The sequence below is a fragment of the Scylla paramamosain genome, chromosome 5 (genome assembly GCF_035594125.1).
Source record: "Scylla paramamosain isolate STU-SP2022 chromosome 5, ASM3559412v1, whole genome shotgun sequence".
NCBI lineage: Eukaryota > Metazoa > Arthropoda > Malacostraca > Decapoda > Portunidae > Scylla > Scylla paramamosain.
Window position 1 is genome coordinate 6,626,692 of NC_087155.1, and position 20,000 is coordinate 6,646,691.

Sequence of the window (20,000 nt, forward strand, 5' to 3'; positions counted from 1 at the left end):
AGATTATTGTACTTTAACGTGTTTTATCATAAGAACATAAGAGAAAATAAGGAAAGAAGCGAGAAGCTATCAGGTCTGCACGTTGCAGTCCTTGTATGAAACATATCTACTTATTTCCATCATGATTCTCATACATAAATTCGTCTAATTTTCTTTTAAATCTCCCTAGTGGCTAAGCACCAACAACCTGATTACTGAATCCATTACATTCATCTACCAAAAACCCATTCTTTCTTTTTTCTTTATTTATTTTTCAAGCTTGAACCCATTATTTTTTGCTCTCTAATGATCACTGATTTTGCTTACGCCATTCGTGTTATATCCCCTGTACCACTTTAAGATCTCTATCAGGTCCCTCCTAACCTACGCCTCTCTAAGGAATGTAAATTTAAAAACTTCATTCTCCTTTCGTAAGGAATACTCCTCATCCTTGGTATCCTTTTAGTTATTCTCCTTTGTACTGATTCTAATAGACCTATACCTTTCTTGTGATATGGGGAATAGAACCGCACGGCATAATCTAGATGAGGTCTGATCAGCGCCAAATAAAACTTCGGAATTTCTTTTATCACTACTAAAAATCAATCTTAATATCCCATTTGTTTTGTTTATGGCCTCTATGCATTATTTTCTCCGACGGAGATCAGAATTAACTATAACTCCTAAATCTTTTTCGTTCTCTGAACTTGCCGCATTTGCCATCTATCTGTCCATTCATTCATCCAATCTTAGGACCTATTTTACATTCGCTTCCTGTTGCTGTTGTAATCGTTACCAGTGAGTGTTGGTGTTCACCACCAACAACAAAACCGATTTCACAGGTGTTGTTTGTTTTGATCCTTACCAGGAACTGGAACTTTTGATGACGCTGGCGTGGGAGCTGCTGGGCCTCAACAGTGCTTACCAATGTAAATATCACAACTTCTTATCCTCTTGTACTTGTCTTATTTCCTAAATTGTATGTTAAAATTGTTTAAATATAAAACAACATTTTGTAGGTTATAATAGTAATATGATAAAATTTAGGAATGTGGAATGTGGCGTGAATTCACTTTACCAGCCGATGAAAACTTCATTACCTGTCATCCTTATTTCATCTACTACACCTCCTTGGTTAAAAACTGTAATAATCCTCACATACGCATTGGGTGTATAGAATTTGTTTGTTACCTTAGAGAAATATTAGATAATATTGAAATAACATTTCCATTTCCATCAGAGGGCTAGGATTGCTTCCGTTAGGCTGGGTTTAGATTAATTTATTTCATTAATTTAATTGCTAATCCCTTCAATGGGTAGAGTATGATTAAAAAAAAAATCATATTTTTCCTGAGGAATGAATAATCACTGTCTTAAAATTAGTATGATAGGGCTATGTCTATAAAACCCGAAATATTTTAGTCTAACAATGTAGGTGTATAGCACTGAGGAAAAGAGAAATAGATGATTTATTATGTGCCTGGTTGGCATACGCAGAGTTTGGCGAATGTTAGACAGATATTCAAAGAGAAGAACTTAAATCACGAAATGTAACCATGTTTGCAGTAGATGGATATGGCGTGTTGAAAGTACCAGTGATGTATTTCAATTTTACATACCTCTCTCTCTCTCTCTCTCTCTCTCTCTCTCTCTCTCTCTCTCTCTCTCTCTCTCTCTCTCTCTCTCTCTCTCTCTCTTTTAGTGCTGGCGTGGTCAGTTCTTTTGTCATGAATTGACTCATTTTGTCTAATAAGGTCTGCGGCATACCAACATTACCGAATCAGAGGTATTCGTTTTATGATCGTTACCAGGTTGGGAACCAACGAAACCACGAAAACAACGACTGTGAAATTGCATCGAGGTGTTAGTAATGCCTGTTACCAGGTTGGTAAGGCTCTTGCTTAGGAACGTAACCAAGCGACTGTGAAATCGGCCTTAAGTCTGCCTGCAAGGCGATGGCATCCGAATCCGACGTAATCAATCACTTATTTTCGTGTCATCGGCGAAGTTGGAAACATCTTTACTAATCCTGATATCTAGATCATATTATTAATATACATTAAAAATTATAATAATTCTGAAACTGATTCTTGTGGCAGCCACTAATCATTTGTCCCCACTTGGATTTAGAGATATTAATTATGACTATCGCATGTCGCATAACCATCATAACACCTTTCCACCCATCCCATGTGGCCTAATCTTTCTCAAGACCCTTTGAAGGGGTACGTTGTCTAATGCATGTCCAAGTTATTAACTATCTCTATTATCTGCGCCTCGTAAATTTCACCATAAAAACTCAACAAGTTCGTAAGGCAAGACTTCGTGAAGTCATGCTGTGACAGATTTATCAAGTTACGCTTGTCTAAATTATCCCTAATGTTCGTCGCAATTACCGGCTCCATTATTTTACCCACAATTGAAGTTAATCTGACAGGTTCATAGTTCGACGGTAACGTTTTATCTCCTTAATTTGCTTGCTTCCACATTACCGGTATCTCTCATGAATCTAGTAATTTCATAAAGACAGTAACTAGGCATTCATTAATAACCTCTCTGTATTCATTTAGTACTCTGAGATATATTTCGTCTGGTCCTGGTGACTTAAACTTTTCAACTTACTTATCCCCTGTTCCACTATTTCCTTAGTTATGGAAATACGAGTATCTGTCGGCTTCTCATTCTTTTCTACTCTGAAAATCTGTTCATTATGCGGCATTTCCAGCATGTTTTCCTGAGTGAAAACAGTTGAGAATTTTACTCATCTCCCCAAAACTAACTAACTCTCCATCAGATGTTTTTAGTGGACCTACTAATTCTCTATTTTTGGTCCATTATACCTGATAAAATCCCTTGGGATCTGTCTTTGCCTGTCTAGCTACCTTTAATTCGTAATTGTTTTTAGCTTTTTTTTTTTCATTAACTTCCCAACTGTTCCAACCAATATCGAAAACATAAAGCCTCCTCCCCTGCATTTAATTTCTTACATATACTTCTTTTCAGTCCCATGTAGTGTTTTAACTTACTAGAATGTCTCTTTTTAAAATAAGTATATCAGTCGTATTGTGGCTGAATTCATAGACAGTATTCGCCAGTAAATAGTGGTGCAATAAAAATCAAAGATTGTAGATACTTCGTTTTCGTCATTCGTGTTCCTTAGCAAGAGGACCGATACTGCATACAAGGGCCTTACTTGCTTCCGCTTATTCGTATAGGCTTTCTCACTACGCTTTATAAGTATGTCATATATTCGCCGGATTCTCCCAAAATATAAGAAAGACGAGGACGAAGAGGAGGAGAAGGAGGAGGAGGAATAGGAAAAGGAGGAGGGGGAGATGGTGGTGGTGGTGGTGGAGTAGGAGTCATAATAATAACCGTCCCATCTGATTCCAGCAATACCTGACGTGTAGAAGGCAGTCTGTGTGACAACAACTTCACGAACGGCGCTTTTCTCGGGGAGACGCCGCCGGATTACCTTGTTTACGTGCGGGATTTCACTTTAACGCCCCGAGGAGGGAGGGAGGGAAGGATGGAAGGGAAAGAGGCGGGCGAGGGATTGCAGTATACTGGGTGTGGGCTGTTTTTGGTTGAGGAAAAGGTAGTGGTCGTGATTGGTGATGCTTGATGATGGAAATGTGGGTGTGGGATGCGTGTTGGTGGTCTTGGTGAAGTGATCTTAGTGAAATGGTCTTGTTGGAATGGTTGTGGTGGGATAGTCTTGGTGAAATGGTCTTGTTAGAACGGTCGTGGTGGAATGGTCTTGCTGGAATGGTCTTGATGGGATGGCCTTGTTGAGATGGTCTTGGTGGGATGGTCTAATTGGGATGGCCTTGTTGGGATGGTCTTGGTGGGATGGTCTTATTGGGGTGACCTTGTTGGGATGGTCTTGGTGAAATTATCTTATTGGGATGGCCTTGTTGGGATGGTCTTGGTGGGATGGTCTTATTGGGGTGACCTTGTTGGGATGGTCTTGGTGAAATGGTCTAATTGGGATGGCCTTGTTGGGATGGTCTTGGTGAAATTATCTTATTGGGATGGCCTTGTTGGGATGGTCTTGGTGAAATTATCTTATTGGGATGGCCTTGTTGGGATGGTCTTGGTGAAATTATCTTATTGGGATGGCCTTGTTGGGATGGTCTTGGTGGGATAGTCTTATTGGGGTGGCCTTGTTGGGATGGTCTTGGTGAAATGGTCTAATTGGGGTGGCCTTGTTGGGATGGTCTTGGTGGGATGGTCTAATTGGGATGGCCTTGTTGGGATGGTCTTGGTGGGATGGTCTAATTGGGGTGGCCTTGTTGGGATGGCCTTGGTGGGATGGTCTAATTGGGATGGCCTTGTTGGGATGGTCTTGGTGGGATGGTCTTATTGGGGTGGCCTTGTTGGGATGGTCTTATTGGAGTGGCCTTGTTGGGATGGTCTTATTGGGGTGGCCTTGTTGGGATGGTCTTGGTAGGATGGTCTTATTGGGATGGCCTTGTTGGGATGGTCTTGGTGGGATGGGCTTGGTGAAATGGTCATGCTGGAATGGTCTTAAAGAGATGGTCGTCTTGGGATGGCCTTGGTGCTGGAATGGTCATACTTGGTGAGCAGAAGAAGGAAGTGGTGCTCGTGTCATTCACAAGCCAATATGAATTTCTTTGCTTATCATAACTTGATATTTATAGATAACACAATTGTATTTATGATTCCAGTTCCAGTACTTAATTTCACGAAGTTCGCTCTTACATTACGCAATACTTGACAAAATTATGTTGTACTTTTTTTCCCGTGCCCCTTTATGATATCTCTTCCCCAACAGTGGACACGGACTCTTGTGAGGGAATTAGATGTGCTTATTCTACTCTTGTTATGTAGTGGTTTCAACTTGATGCAAAAATAATGAATAGAATCACTACTTCATTCTTTCCTTGTGCCAGTTTGGTGGTGGATTGGTTTTATTTTGAAAACACGCCACTCAGCTGTCTTCATTATGTTGTACTCGTTATAGTAAGGTAATAACGCAAATTGCGAGTCACTGGATTTCTGATTAGTGAGAAATTTGGAGTTTCTTTGGTAATTCAAGAGGGAATACTGCGTCGCTTCCATATCACACGTTTTTAAGGAGTATATGGACAGAAGTTCGCACCAAGAACCCGGCGACACTAATTAAAGAATAAAGATTCTCTCTCTCTCTCTCTCTCTCTCTCTCTCTCTCTCTCTCTCTCTCTCTCTCTCTCTCTCTCTCTCTCTCTCTCTCTCTCTCTCTCTCTCTCTCTCTCTCTCTCTCTCTCTCTCTCTCTCTCTCTCCCTCTTCTTTAGGAAGCAGGTATCCCGGAGGTAGGCGTCGACAGGGGTGAACGCAACCTTAGAATAACCCGAGGCGGGAGGAGGCCGCTCTTGTGAATAATTATTGCAATTACGCGACGGAAACAGGCGGCTCTTGCCTAGCTTAGTGTGCATGAGCAGCTCTCAATGTAAATTACAGTGGTGTGCGTGAATGTGTCAGCAGCGATATTCAGCGCGGCTCGAGCGGAAGGTGAGGGAGGGACAAACTTGACATCCTTGAAAGCCACGTACAGCAGGTCGTGTGCCGCTGCCGTGACACACCCGCTCCTGCCTCTTTGTGGCTGGAGATGATTTAATGATTCACCGTCACCGCGTATTCTTTTATACAAGCACGGCCATAAAGCAAAATAAAGCCGGAATCTGGAGCATCGGTGTTTTTCGGTGATTCACTTACACACCGTCATAAGGAAGCGCTCTCCACAAATTCGTATCTTTTGTTTCTTCTGGGATATTTTTAGCTTCCAGACAGTTATGAGGCGAAGAGCACTGTCCTCTCCTCTTTCCTCTGCTTCCATTATTCCCAGAGTAAGAGCTTTGTGTATTCAAGAGGACGAGGAAGGAGCAGGTTTTACCCTTAGCGGAGAGATTCAACAAAGATGGAGAGTAACTTTTTCAACAGCGACGGCATGTAAGGCCTGGCCATTCCACTCGTAACTCAGGCGCCGCAAACTGCCAGGTTCCTGCCGCTATTCCAGAGGGCGTTGTTGGTCCCTGAGGCGTCCGTTCGTCACCCACACATATACTCTCTCTCTCTCTCTCTCTCTCTCTCTCTCTCTCTCTCTCTCTCTCTCTCTCTCTCTCTCTCAAATAGCTTTAGTTATCAAACTAACCGAAGGAAATTGTTGCACATAAAACAAAAAAATCAATAAGCAATTAACAAACTAGAGAGAGAGAGAGAGAGAGAGAGAGAGAGAGAGAGAGAGAGAGAGAGAGAGAGAGAGAGAGAGAGAGAGAAAAAAATCATTCTCGCATTTCATCGTTCTTTATAAAGATACTGATGGCTACGGTGATGTCTCTTTCCAGCATACTCGAAAGGCACAACTCTGTTCATTAATGAGACACATTATGCCCGCCACTCACTGCAAAGACCTCTCACTCCGCCCAGGACCGAGACAGGATAGAAAGGTGCTTAGTGTGTCTCGATCCTGATCCCGCCACTCTGATTCACTACGCACAACCAACACCATCTTAAATTTAACCCTTTGACTGCTGTGTGGTATATCTTCCCTTAATTACTCATTACTCTGAGACATCTTTACTTGTTCTACTGGCATCTCCAATCTTTAAACTGGGTAGAAATTGCAAAATCTATTCTCCTTAATCCCCTTCTTTCTTGTAGATGCTTATAAAAAATTTCATCCATTACTTCTGATGCTGTTAATTGGTTCGTATCGTAGTAATAAAACTGAGAAACTTTCCCTCAGCCGTGGAGCAGTGAGACATCAGGAGCTCGCAGAACAAACCGTCACCGTGACCAAACAAAAAATATAGGCGTTTGATTCACGGGCTGCAGCATGACTAAGCGCAGAGTGTGTTAATCAGGGACTGGAAGGATAGACTACCGCCCAGTACATAATTTTCGCTTGTCCCGGAAGAATATGATTGTCTTTTTTTTTTTTTTTATCAAGTTTGTTCAAATGCCTTTTAGGTAGCTTTTAGGCCATGTTTTCGATTTGAGTGTAGTGATCGTAATCCGTCTGAAGCCTCAACTTTAAAGCAACGTTCGTAATTTAGTTATTTCGTAGTGTTACAAAGGAAACCACTTCGTGGAGAGTTTTGTGACCAACTGAAAGACATGCAGGAAGGAACACGTAAATCGCAAACACTCGGCCAACTTCCTTGCCAAGAAAGCTAACAACCCTTGAGGAAAGGCGACCGCTTTCTCTGCCTCTCAGGAAACGAGCCCCAGATGCTCAAACCTTGTCCTGCCACGAGGACTTTTTCCGCCTCCCGTGACCCGGTAGCCTGCATCGGCACATTCTTGGCGCGGCGAGGCTTGCCAAGGAACTCTTCACCTCTAACCAAAAGTCGACTTCTTAAACTTCTTCCCTCGCCGTTTTCTCTACGAATATGTATTGAGGTATATTTCTGTATCTAAATCACTCATTCACACACACACACACACACGCACACACACACACACACACACACACACACACACACACACACACACACACACACACACACACACACACACACACACACACACACACACACACACACACACACACACACACACACACACGCATGCACGCACGCACGCACGAAAACATACCGTAAATATTTAGTTTCTTAATGTTTGCACTAAAAGGAGCCTCTGTGCTCTCCACATTCCTGTTCGTCACACGCATCACAATGGAGGTGCCCTTCCATCTTCATCACGTTCACAGCACTCACCTGTACGGGACTTAGATTATAGTAATGGTGACACTCTTCAGAATCTATTAGGGATTGATTGGATCCTCCCGCGGGTGTCACGCTGAGAGTCTGTAGACCAGTGATTTTCAAAGTGTGTGCCGCCATTATCTCCTTGGTGTGCCGCGAAAATTGGGATGGGATTTTGATATGTGTACATAATATAATAAAACTATTGTAAATTGTAATTTGTATTTATCAAGGGTGACCAATATATATATATATATATATATATATATATATATATATATATATATATATATATATATATATATATATATATATATATATATATATATATATATATATATATATATATATATATATATATATATATATATATATCGCAAAAATATTAGTTGTTTCTTAGTGTGCCGTCTTACTAAACAGTTTGAAAACCACTGCTGTAGACCATAGTAGTGAATATGAGTGTCTTGGGTATTCCTAGTCTTCATAATTTGGTCACGATGATGACTCCTTCATGAAGCAGACGTATGGAAGACAGATGCAGTCGACTTTCCCTCACAGCAAGTAATAAACACGAATATGGATATCATTCATGGCCACGTGCTGCTTGTAAAATTTAACGGAATGCGTGTACACACTGCGATGCCACACTCGGGACGTCACACCACGATATGATCTAACGTGTATGGAAGGTGGTCTAGCTATCATCCTTAAAATCAACATAGATAACAACGGCGAGGCTACATCAGGCTTTTGCTTCATCTGTTTTTTTTTTTTTTTTTTTTTTTTTATTCTGCTTTGTCTTACAGAGGATATATTTATTCATCAATAGAATGTTAGTCATTTGTTGATGTATTTTTGTGTGTAAGATCGAGTGACTTTCCCTGGAAGCTAAAACCAAAACTGCGGGACCCAACACTTGACATCTGAAACCAGCACTGTGTGTGTGTGTGTGTGTGTGTGTGTGATTCATTTACGGTCGTCTCCTGGTCACCCAGCCAGCCGTTCCCCTACGGAAGGAGCTCAGAGCTCATAGTGACCGATCTTCGGGTAGGACTGAGACCACTGACACACCACACACCGGGACAGCGAGGTCACAACCTCTCGAGTTACATCCCTTACCTACTTGCTGCTAGGTGAACAGGGGCTACACATTAAGAGGCTCGCCCATTTGCCTCGCCGCGCCCGGGATTCGAACCCGGTCCTTCTTGGTTGTGAGCTGAGCGTGCTAACCACTACGCGGCGCGCGTGTGTGTGTGTGTGTGTGATTCACCTACGGTCGTCTGCTGGTGTGTGTGTGTGTGTGCCATTAGTGATTGCAGTGGAAGACAAAAAAAAAATGATACTCGTGAGTGATTGGATGAGAGCTACGATAAAAAAAAATAAAAAAAGGAAATATATGTCGGTTGGCGAGCTGCTGAGAGGGAGGGGGAGAGGGATGGGTTGGAGGGAAGGAAGCTGGAAGGGAAAGAGGAAGTGTTGGAGGGTAGGAGGGGGAAGGCAGAGAGGGAGGGTTGGAGGGAAGGAGGGAGTGGAGGGAGATGCTTAGGGCAATGGGATGGAGTGCTGGAGGAACAGAAATTAATGCTAATGGGACGTTCGCATTTTGGTGGACACAGACTCATCTAAAACCACGCCTTGCTTCCTGCGCACGAGTGAGTGAAGGAGAGGCGACGGTGATGCGATAATGAGATGAACCAGAAATGTTTGTATGATAACAACTAGGTAACCAGCGCTCTCTCTCTCTCTCTCTCTCTCTCTCTCTCTCTCTCTCTCTCTCTCTCTGTGTGTGTGTGTGTGTGTGTGTGTGTGTGTGTGTGTGTGTGCTGAAACTAATAATGACCAGTAACGTTTCCAATGAGGTCGGCAAAGAAACGAACGTCAAGATGGTATGAAGCAAAAATACCACCAAAAAGATAAAGATGGACGTGGAAAGAGAAACAAAAATGTAACAACATATGTACAACAATATGATTAATCTGCTTTCGAATTACCGAAGTATGGAACAGATTTGTTAAACTGAAGAAGAACGATGAAGTGTGCACGTTCCTGGAAGACATTAAATGAAAACGTCATGCCAAGATGGAAGATCTGACTAAATGAACGACTTGCGAGTAAATGATGACAGGAATTCATATTACACAGAAAAAAAGTGAAAATACATAAAACATAAATAAATAACGAAAGAAAAAAGAGACGAGGTAAAGAGAGAGAAAAAAAAAGACGAGGTGAGAGAGAGAGAGAGAGAGAGAGAGAGAGAGAGAGAGAGAGAGAGAGAGAGAGAGAGAGAGAGAGAGAGAGAGAGAGAGAGAGAGGCGGAATCCAATATCAGGAATGGACACACGAGTATAAGGAGCTGACCAGTGATGAACTCTGACATATGGAGATTGATGGAAACACACACACACACACACACACACACACACACACACACACACACACACACACACACACACACACACACACACACACGCACATTAGAAGCACGTATTCGATTTCATTCATGCAGTGCAGAGGGATGTTGTTCTAGCAGTCAGGACGAGTAAAACTTGAAGGCGAGAGAGAGCTATGGAGGAATGCCTCTTTGAGAGTTCTTTAAATGTTATGAGGAATATAACAAGAATGACGTAAACAAAATCTTCAGGGTCAGCAATCAGGGTAAGGCAAGAAATAATGGGTTCAAGTTTGATAGTCCGATTTTAAAGAGATTCGAAGAAACTAATCAAGTTGTATGATATATATATATATATATATATATATATATATATATATATATATATATATATATATATATATATATATATATATATATATATATATATATATACACAGGAGGGGCACCGGCCAAGGGCAACAAAAAAAAAAAACAAGACCCACTGAGGTGTCCGCCCGAGAACAAAGTAAAAAGCGGTCGTCAAAAATTAAAGAATAAGTGTCTTGAAACATCCCTCTTGAAAGACTTAAAGTCGTGGGAAGGTGGAAATACAGAAGCAGGCAGCGAGTTACAGACTTTATCAGAGAAAGGGACGAACGACTGAGAATGACTGGTTAACTCTTGCATTAGAGAGAATAGGGGTGAGAGAAAGAAGAAAGTCTTGTACAGCGAGGCAGCGGAAGAAGGGGAGGCATGCAGTTAGCAAGATCAGAAGAGCAATTAGCATGAAAATAGCGGTAGAAGATAGCAATAGATGCAACACTGCGGCGATGAGAAAGAGGCTGAAGACAGTCAGGTAGAGGAGAGGAGTTGATAAGGCGAATAAGTTTTTAATTCCACTCTGTCTAAAAGAACGGTATGAATGGAACCCACCCATACATATGAAGCCATACTCCATACATGGACAGACAAGGCCTCTGTACTAAGTTAACAGCGGGGGGGAGGAGGGGGCGGGGAGAAAAACTGGCGGAGACGATTCAGAACACCTAACTTTAAAGAAGCTGTTTTAGTTCAAGATGAGATATGAAGTTTCTATTTTAGACTATAAGCAAAGGACAGACCGAGGATGTTCAGTGTAGAGTGTCATTGAAGAAGAGTGGATAGTTGTCTGGAAGATTGTGTCGATTTGATAGATGAAGGAAATGAGTTTGCTCTGCCCCAATCAGAAATTCTAGAGAGATTAGAAGCCAAGCGTTCTGTGGCTTCCCTGCGTGAACTGTTTACTTCCTGAAGGGTTGGATGCCTAGGAAAAGACGTGGAAAAGTGCAGGATGGTATCATCAGCGTAGGAGTGTATAGGACAGGAAGTTTAGCTTAGAAGATCATTGATGAATAATAGGAAAAGAGTGAGTGACAGGACAGAACCCTGAGGAACACCACTGCTATTAGATTTAGGAGAAGAGCAGTGACCGTCTACCACAGCAGCAATACAACGGTCAGAAAGGAAACTTGAGATGAAGTTACAGAGAGAGAAGGATAAAAGCCGTAGGAGGGTAGTTTGGAAATCAAAGCTTTGTGCCAGACTCTATCAAAAGTTTTTTGATGTCTAAGGCAACAGCAAAGGTTTCACCAAAATCTCTAAAAGAGGATGACCAAGACTCAGTAAGGAAAACCAGATCACAAGTAGAGCGGCCTTGACAGAACCCATACTAGCGATCAGATAGAAGGTTATGAAGTGAGAGATGTTTAAGAATCTTCCTGTTGAGGATAAATTCAAAAACTTTAGGTATGCAGGAAATTAAAACAATAGAATGGTAGTTTGAGGGATTAAAACGGTCACCCTTTTTAGGAACAATATGAATGTAGACAAACTTCCAGCAAGAAGGAGAGGTAGATGTTTACAGACAGAGTTGAAAGAGTTTGACTAGGCAAGGTGCAAGCACGGAGGCACGGTTTTGGTGCCGAGTCAACAGGGAGCTTTAAATTAAGATCAGGTTGATTTAAGGATAGGGATTATAGGTGGAAATAGGTCGGTATGCTCTACACAGGGACTGCCACGTGTTTGATGGCTTCTTGTAGGCTCTCTTACTTTCATAAGCTCGTATCCTTTTGAGAGGCATCACGTAGGTAAGAGGATGCCGAGAGCTCCGGGTGAGAGTAAAGTTACCTCTGTGCATATTAGACTCTGTGCATATTGCTCTCTCACTATGATTATTTTCAAAGACCACTGGGTTCTCGAGTGTTTTTTTTTTTTTTCTTGTTAATGGTGTAGAAATATTTTTAATCTGTCACTAGAAATCAATATAACTTCAATTTGAGCCTTTTGAAAGTAATGGAGGCGATGCGCAGAAGTGTTTCAGAAGATGGTCATTAGAGCCGCCGCCGAAGATGCGCTTCGTAGATCCAGAAAGTACGTACAGTTGTTCCAAGTGGTGATGCCTCAAGATCCAATGAATTTCATGTCTATAAATCTAATAGGGATTAATTTATGGACTAGTGAACTGCTTTATATGAAGAGCTGCGCAGAGATCGAGAATAAATAGGGATATGATAGACGAATTTAGTTGCCAGACTAATTTGTGTGTGTGTGTGTGTGTGTGTGTGTGTGTGTGTGTGTGTGTGTGTCACTTATCGGTGATCAGTATAGCACCCAACTCGAGGTTAGAATTGTTCCTGACAAAGACAAAATCTTCCTTGAATCTGGCGACCATCGTGAAGCCCTTGGACTGCACTAGGCTGACGAACGCCCGCCGGTCCTCCTCGCCCTTGTCCTTGCGCTCCACCATCAGCACCTGATCGCGAGGAGACACCCATTATAAGCCACACACACGAACAAATGAATGTTTGTGTGCGGTGTTTAGTGTTGTTTGTTGATTGAGAGTTGGATTAATTTTGCTTGGGATGACCTGAAATAGACGGGCAGCCTTCAAAGATTAAAGAAAAATATTGGCAGAGGCCTTTGTCATGTACTGGAATCATAAAGACTGATGGATAGATGCTGATGCTGATGACAAGTAAACGCAGGACACGAAATGTCGCGCAACTGAAAGTCAAGGAGAAAGGAATATTAGTGCTGGTTATTGTTGTTCTTGTTTTCAGGGGTCCTAGTCATTCTCTTAGCCATGTTACAAGCCCATGACTGCAGTAGAAATAATGAACAGGCTACAGAAAAAAAAAAAAAATACATACATACATATATATATATATATATATATATATATATATATATATATATATATATATATATATATATATATATATATATATATATATATATATATATATATATATATATATATATATATATATATATTTTTTTTTTTTTTTTTTTTTTTTTTTTTTTTTTTTTTATGTAGGAAGGATACTGGCCAAGGGCAACAAAAATCTAATAAAAAAATGCCCACTGAAATGCCAGTCCCTTAAAAGGGTCAAAGCAGTGGTCAAAAATTGGTGGATAAGTGTCTTGAAACCTCCCTCTTGAGGGAATTCAAGTCATAGGAAGGTGGAAATACAGAAGCAGGCAAGGAGTTCCAGAGTTTACCAGAGAAAGGGATGAATGATTGAGAATACTGGTTAACTCTTGCGTTAGAGAGGTGGACAGAATAGGGGTGAGAGAAAGAAGAAAGTCTTGTGCAGCGAGGCCGCGGAAGGAGGGGAGGCATGCAGTTAGCAAGATCAGAAGAGCAGTTGGCATGAAAATAGTGGTAGAAGACAGCTAGATATGCAACATTGCAGTGATGAGAGAGAGGCTGAAGACAGTCAGTTAGAGGAGAGGAGTTGATGAGACGAAAAGCTTTTGATTCCACCCTGTCTAGAAGAGCAGTATGAGTGGAACCCCCCCAGACATGTGAAGCATACTCCATACATGGACGGATAAGGCCCTTGTATAGAGTTAGCAGCGGGGGGGGGGGTGAGAGAAACTGGCGGAGACGTCTCAGAACACCTAACTTCATAGAAGCTGTTTTAGCTAGAGATGAGATGTGAAGTTTCCAGTTCAGATTATAAGTAAAGGACAGACCGAGGATGTTCAGTGTAGAAGAGGGGAACAGTTGAGTGTCATTGAAGAAGAGGGGATAGTTGTCTGGAAGATTGTGTCGAGTTGATAGATGGAGGAATTGAGTTTTTGAGGCATTGAACAATACCAAGTTTGCTCTGCCCCAATCAGAAATTTTAGAAAGATCAGAAGTCAGGCGTTCTGTGGCTTCCCTGCGTGATATGTTTACCTCCTGAAGGGTTGGACGTCTATGAAAAGACGTGGAAAAGTGCAGGGTGGTATCATCAGCATAGGAGTAGATAGGACAAGAAGTTTGGTTTAGAAGATCATTAATGAATAATAAGAAGAGAGTGGGTGACAGGACAGAACCCTGAGGAACACCACTGTTAATAGATTTAGGAGAAGAACAGTGACCGTTTACCTCAGCAGCAATAGAAAGGTCAGAAAGGAAACTTGAGATGAAGTTACAGAGAGAAGGATAGAAACCGTAGGAGGGTAGTTTTGAAATCAAAGCTTTGTGCCAGACTCTATCAAAGGTTTTTGATTTGTCCAAGACAACAGCAAAAGTTTCACCAAAGTCTCTAAAAGAGGATGACCAAGACTCGGTAAGGAAAGCCAGAAGATCACCAGTAGAGCGCCCTTGACGGAACCCATACTGGCGTATATATATATATATATATATATATATATATATATATATATATATATATATATATATATATATATATATATATATATATATATATATATATATATAATGTCTTAAGTCTAGCCTATGGGTCCCTACAGACAAAGGAAGAGGAAAGGATTCCTTATATTTGTTTCAGATTAACCTCGTCACCAAACATCTGAGGACATGACTCGGTAACGCTGGTTAAATAAAAACTTTTCTTAGTTTGCATTTGATTCTGCAGTTTGATATTATTCACGTGGCCTGGTTGATCGAAGGGAGGATGAAGGGAGTTTAATGTTTCAGCTTTATTCACAGCAAACCAGTCTGGTATTGGCGATGCTGTATCGTGAAGCGTCACAGGAAAGAATTATTTTATTTTGTATATCTAGAGGAGGTTAGTGACTCAGTTTCACCACCAACAAATCAGTCTAGGCCGCGTGATGTTGAGTATGTTGTCAGGTTATCGCAAGAAGGAAATATATTATTCCTCCACCGTGCCTTTATGTTCTGCATCCATAAAAGCTCAGTGTTTCAGCTTTCCCTCCAACAAGGCATTCTGGCGCTAAGAGTGTCAACTACCGCAGGAAGGAATTGTGTTATTGAACCTGTGTGTGTGTCTTAGGTCCGTATCCAGAAACACTGCGCCGCACCTCCACTTGAAGTTATAAGGATTTTTAAGGGTGTTTTTATGGTTCTAGTGATAGATTTCTATATAATACACAAGAAAAACACTCTTGAAAACCCGGCTAATAATCTCTGTGGCCTTTGAAAATAGCCATGGTGAGAAATCAATGCCTTAGTGTTGTGTATTTACTCACATCCACGGTGATCTCGTTGAAGGGGAAAAGATCCAACACGCCCCACTCCACGCCTTCCACGTCCAGCACCCACAGGTCCACGTGGGTCCTGCCGAGTGCCCGCAGTAGGGTGGCGAGGGGCAGGCACAGCACCTTCACCACACTGCCTGTCTCCCTCACTTGTCCCTGCACCAAGAGACGCCTCTAGTCCATCACCTCAATACGGTTTTATTAGCATTACATGAACCTTGACTTAGTTATATTCTGTATTTTATTATTTATTTAGCTATTTATCTATTTTTCTATTAGGAGGAAATGAATCTTAGTTTTCAGAGACGTTGTGTTACCTACTTTAACTTTCTCTAACAGCTGGCTGCCCACCGCACTGAACGCCACGCTCTCTTTGACGTAATCAGGACTCATCCAAAAGCTTGTCTATTGATAAGAGGAAACAATAGATAGATTAATAACTATGTTGAGTTTTTTTGTGAGAGAGAGAGAGAGAGAGAGAGAGAGAGAGAGAGAGAGAGAGAGAGAGAGAGAGAGAGAGAGAGAGAGAATCCTAAGTAGGTGATTGTCTTGTGATGTAAAATGTCAATCTGTCAATAATTCATTCGCCTTTAAGATTTTTTTTTTTACTCGTCTTTTTGAAAGGTAGCTTACATACGTAGAAGAGTCGGTCTTGTTGATTTAGTCCCAGCTTACTAGCCGCCTACTGATTTGCAACAGCAAATTTAACCAACGCAGACCCACTTGCTCCATAGTTTACCTGATTATTAACTTGGTAACTTCACGAACAATGATGTGAAGTGTGAGAACTTTAATTAATCACGGGTGTTATTTTTTTTATCTATTTAACTATCTATGTACCTATCTATCTATCTGTATATATATATATATATATATATATATATATATATATATATATATATATATATATATATATATATATATATATATATATATATATATATATATATATATATATATATATATATATATTCATTTATTAATCGACTGACTTAATGTTTGATTTACTTAAGAAGAGGTATCAACAGTGCTCCAGGCACCAATGGACAGAATCATACTCGAAGAAAATATTAAGAGGGCTGGAAATAATGATTTTATTATTATTATTATTTTATTATTATTATTATTATTATTATTATTATTATTATTATTATTATTATTATTATCATCATCATCATCATCATCATCATCATCATCATCATCATCATCATCATCATCATCATCATCATTATCATTAGTTTTACCCTCTTATAAGCGTTGTAGGAGATAGCTCTGACCTGAATATTATAATTGTTTCTTTTTTTTTTTTTTTTTTTATGACTGCCTACCGTAATAGAAGTCCCGTAATGGCTACCAAATTATGTTTGGTGCTTGAAGTAAATACGGTAAGCTTTACTGTGGCTGTGGCCATTACGTACTGTTGTCATTGCCATCGCTGCCACTGCCAATCCCCGTGCCCTCTGTGCTGTAATGTTGGTTGATGTAACTGTTTTAATCATCGCTTCCAACACCGTCATTTAAATAATCAGCGCTGAGGACGGCACGAGTAACCTGATTATGATCGCTAGCGGTACCAGAATTACTCTCATTATTGCCATTACTGTAATTAATGTTGCTCTTATTATCCTCCTGTTTGGGACTGAATACTAAACAGAGGCGTCTGTCATCACGTGGCCGCACTGCTTGGATCGGTTGCCAAGAAGCTCGCTGCCTGATATCGTTTTGTGCGGTTTGTGTTTCTTGTCATTATGTATGTGTGGATGTGTGTGCGCTTATAATTGCTGAATCTGCCCGTGTATTAGTGGACCATGGAAATATCATTCCCTAAATAAATAAAAAAAAAAACAAAGAGCGGAGTATTTTTTCCAAGAAAATAGACAGTGAGACAGACTGACAGACAGACGAAAAAACGACAAAAAACACAGGGATTAAAAAACGGAGTTATTTTCTCACAGTGAACAGTATGAGACACATTGTCAGACAGACAAGCAAACAAAAAAACAGTTACCGAGTGAGGGTAGGGCTTCTCGGAAAGACAGAACCTGGCTGCGTGGGCTTTGCGGTGTTTGTCAAGCAGCTGATGGAACATGTCCGGCCGAGGCTCCACCAGAAGGCCTGTCCACTCCTGGTCCCGCTCCAGCCTCAGCGTGGTGGACAGCACGTAGCCATCCAGCGCCCCCGCCTCCACGAAGAACCCGCCCACCTGCAAGACGCCGCGTGTTAGAGCACACACACACACACACACACACACACACACACACACACACACACTTTACTCTTCAAATGTCCTGGAATCTTTGCACTGAAAGTATCATACATTACATGCAATATATATATATATATATATATATATATATATATATATATATATATATATATATATATATATATATATATATATATATATATATATATATATATATATATATATATCCTACATTCACCATCTACAAATAACTAATATTTTTCATTATAGTCTTGAGGCCAAGCTTCTTATTAAAATTTTTTTTATGATAAAATGATGATGATGATGATGATAATGATAATAATAATAATAATAATAATAATAATAATAATAATAATAATAATAATAATAATAATAATAATAGAAGCAGCAGCAGCAACAGTAAACCAATACCTTATGCTCAAAATATTTCTTGACATAACGGACGTAGAATTTCCACACTTCAGTCTCCCTCCAGAAGACTGAGCTGGTGTCCGGAGTGTTGTAGGGCGCTGCGGAGGGCTGCACCACGCGACCGCCAGCACCCTCCTGCACCCAATGGATCAGCCGCCTGTCTCCTGCATCCAGCGGGCCCTCCACCAACACCTCCACCTCGTCTGCAAGACAACGACAAATTTATATCATCCTGTGGTATCGGCAAGCGTAATCATTCCTTTCATTTATATATTTTTATCATTATTATATATATATATATATATATATATATATATATATATATATATATATATATATATATATATATATATATATATATATATATATATGATCGAAACCCGAAAAAACTCCCTTGTATTTATAGTTACTGTAGTTTTTACACTTAAGAAGAGTACAAAAAAATTTTAAAAAAAGGCCATTGAGGGAAAAGGCCCATTGAGGAAAAAGGCCCACTGAGAAAAAAGGTCCTCTGAGAAAAAAAAGGCCCACTGAGAAAAAAAGGTCTTCTGACAAAAAAAGGCCCACTGAGAAAAGAAACGGCCCCATTGAAAACAAAAAAGACACATTGAGAATACAAAGGAAATACAAAAGAATACAGGAAAAAAAAATTGAAAAAAAGGCCACTGATAAAAAAAAAAAAAAAGCCCAGTGAAAAATAGTTCAAGGGAGTTCAGTGTTAGTTAGAAACAGATAAAACCCGAGGCATTGGAGATCCGTCACAAAAAACCGTGTATCAAATTTCATATTATCACCAAGAATCTCGTCCTAGCGATGTTCTGTAAAAATTTTACTCCTTCACCCATACTTCACATACAGACGTGACCACGCCTCGCACATCGGAAAAGACGAGAGTAACCACGACAAGGTAAACAACAGTAGACGTTCTATTTGCCATCACAGTGCTACGCTACTTTTGTGTGTGTGTGTGCGTGTGTAATAATAATAATAAATAATAAACGGTTTATTATTAAGGCAGTTTACAAACTGAAAATGTTCGGAAGGGGTGGGGAAATACTTAACATTAATCCTAAAGTTAAATCTAATCTAGAAACGAAATACTATTTATTGATAGCTCGCACCATAGTAGGAATCGCGCTGAGTTTGTACCGGTCCGTGCGCGGCTCCTTTAGGGGCGTTATCTGGTTGTGGTGTCTTGTGGCACGGACTGGGCGAGGCGTAACAGGCGGCAGTGTGTGTTTGTGTGAGTGTGTGTGTGTGTGTGTGTGTGTGTGTGTGTGTGTGTGTGTGTGTGTGTATATAATTATCATAGCAAGTGTGCCCACCCATCCTTCCTCCCACCTCAGGCCCAAGACTCACCATGGTCAGGTGGTGGAGGAGAAACACACGCCACTTGGTCACCGCTATTTAGAAGTGTAGGCTGGCCGATGCGCGACCACACCACTTGCCTCACCATGACCAGCGTCATGCCCGCCAGCCACAGCATCAGCAGCCTCCAGTGGTCGCGGTCTGACATGCAGCGTCTTTTCATGCTGGACAGGAAGAAATTCTGCTTCATCCACAATAAAGTACGAATACGAGTCTGAACAGTCACTCCTTATTATTCCAGTGTCCTGTGTTGCGAAAGGAAATTACCCTTATGATTATGAGCTTATGTATGATCCTACGTGGTGTTCCTGCTTCTCCAGTACTCATGAAGCTTTGAGAGGGAGTACTCAGCGATGATCATTATGATAATGGCGATGATGATGATTGTAATAATATAAAGAAGAAAATATAATAATGTTAATGATGATAGAAATAATGATG

General features: G+C 40.7%; 1 protein-coding gene and 1 long non-coding RNA gene across 2 annotated transcripts in view; one reads left to right on the forward strand and one right to left on the reverse strand.

Moving 5' to 3' along the window:
- The window catches only part of LOC135100461 (uncharacterized), a 291,394-nt gene extending 271,616 nt beyond the window's left edge, over window positions 1-19,778 (forward strand). The window contains exon 6 of the long non-coding RNA XR_010268716.1: window positions 19,538-19,778. This is a non-coding gene — a long non-coding RNA (uncharacterized LOC135100461). The remainder of the gene's footprint in view (window positions 1-19,537) is intronic.
- LOC135100459 (protein Star-like) overlaps window positions 8,452-20,000 on the reverse strand; it is a 16,131-nt gene continuing 4,582 nt past the window's right edge. The window contains exons 2-7 of the mRNA XM_064003377.1: window positions 19,551-19,723; window positions 18,192-18,394; window positions 17,562-17,756; window positions 15,875-15,958; window positions 15,545-15,709; window positions 8,452-12,851 (exon numbers count right to left, since the gene is read on the reverse strand). Of these exons, the coding sequence (XP_063859447.1) occupies window positions 12,684-12,851; window positions 15,545-15,709; window positions 15,875-15,958; window positions 17,562-17,756; window positions 18,192-18,394; window positions 19,551-19,722 (987 nt within the window). The 5' untranslated portion in view covers window position 19,723 and the 3' untranslated portion in view covers window positions 8,452-12,683. The remainder of the gene's footprint in view (window positions 12,852-15,544; window positions 15,710-15,874; window positions 15,959-17,561; window positions 17,757-18,191; window positions 18,395-19,550; window positions 19,724-20,000) is intronic.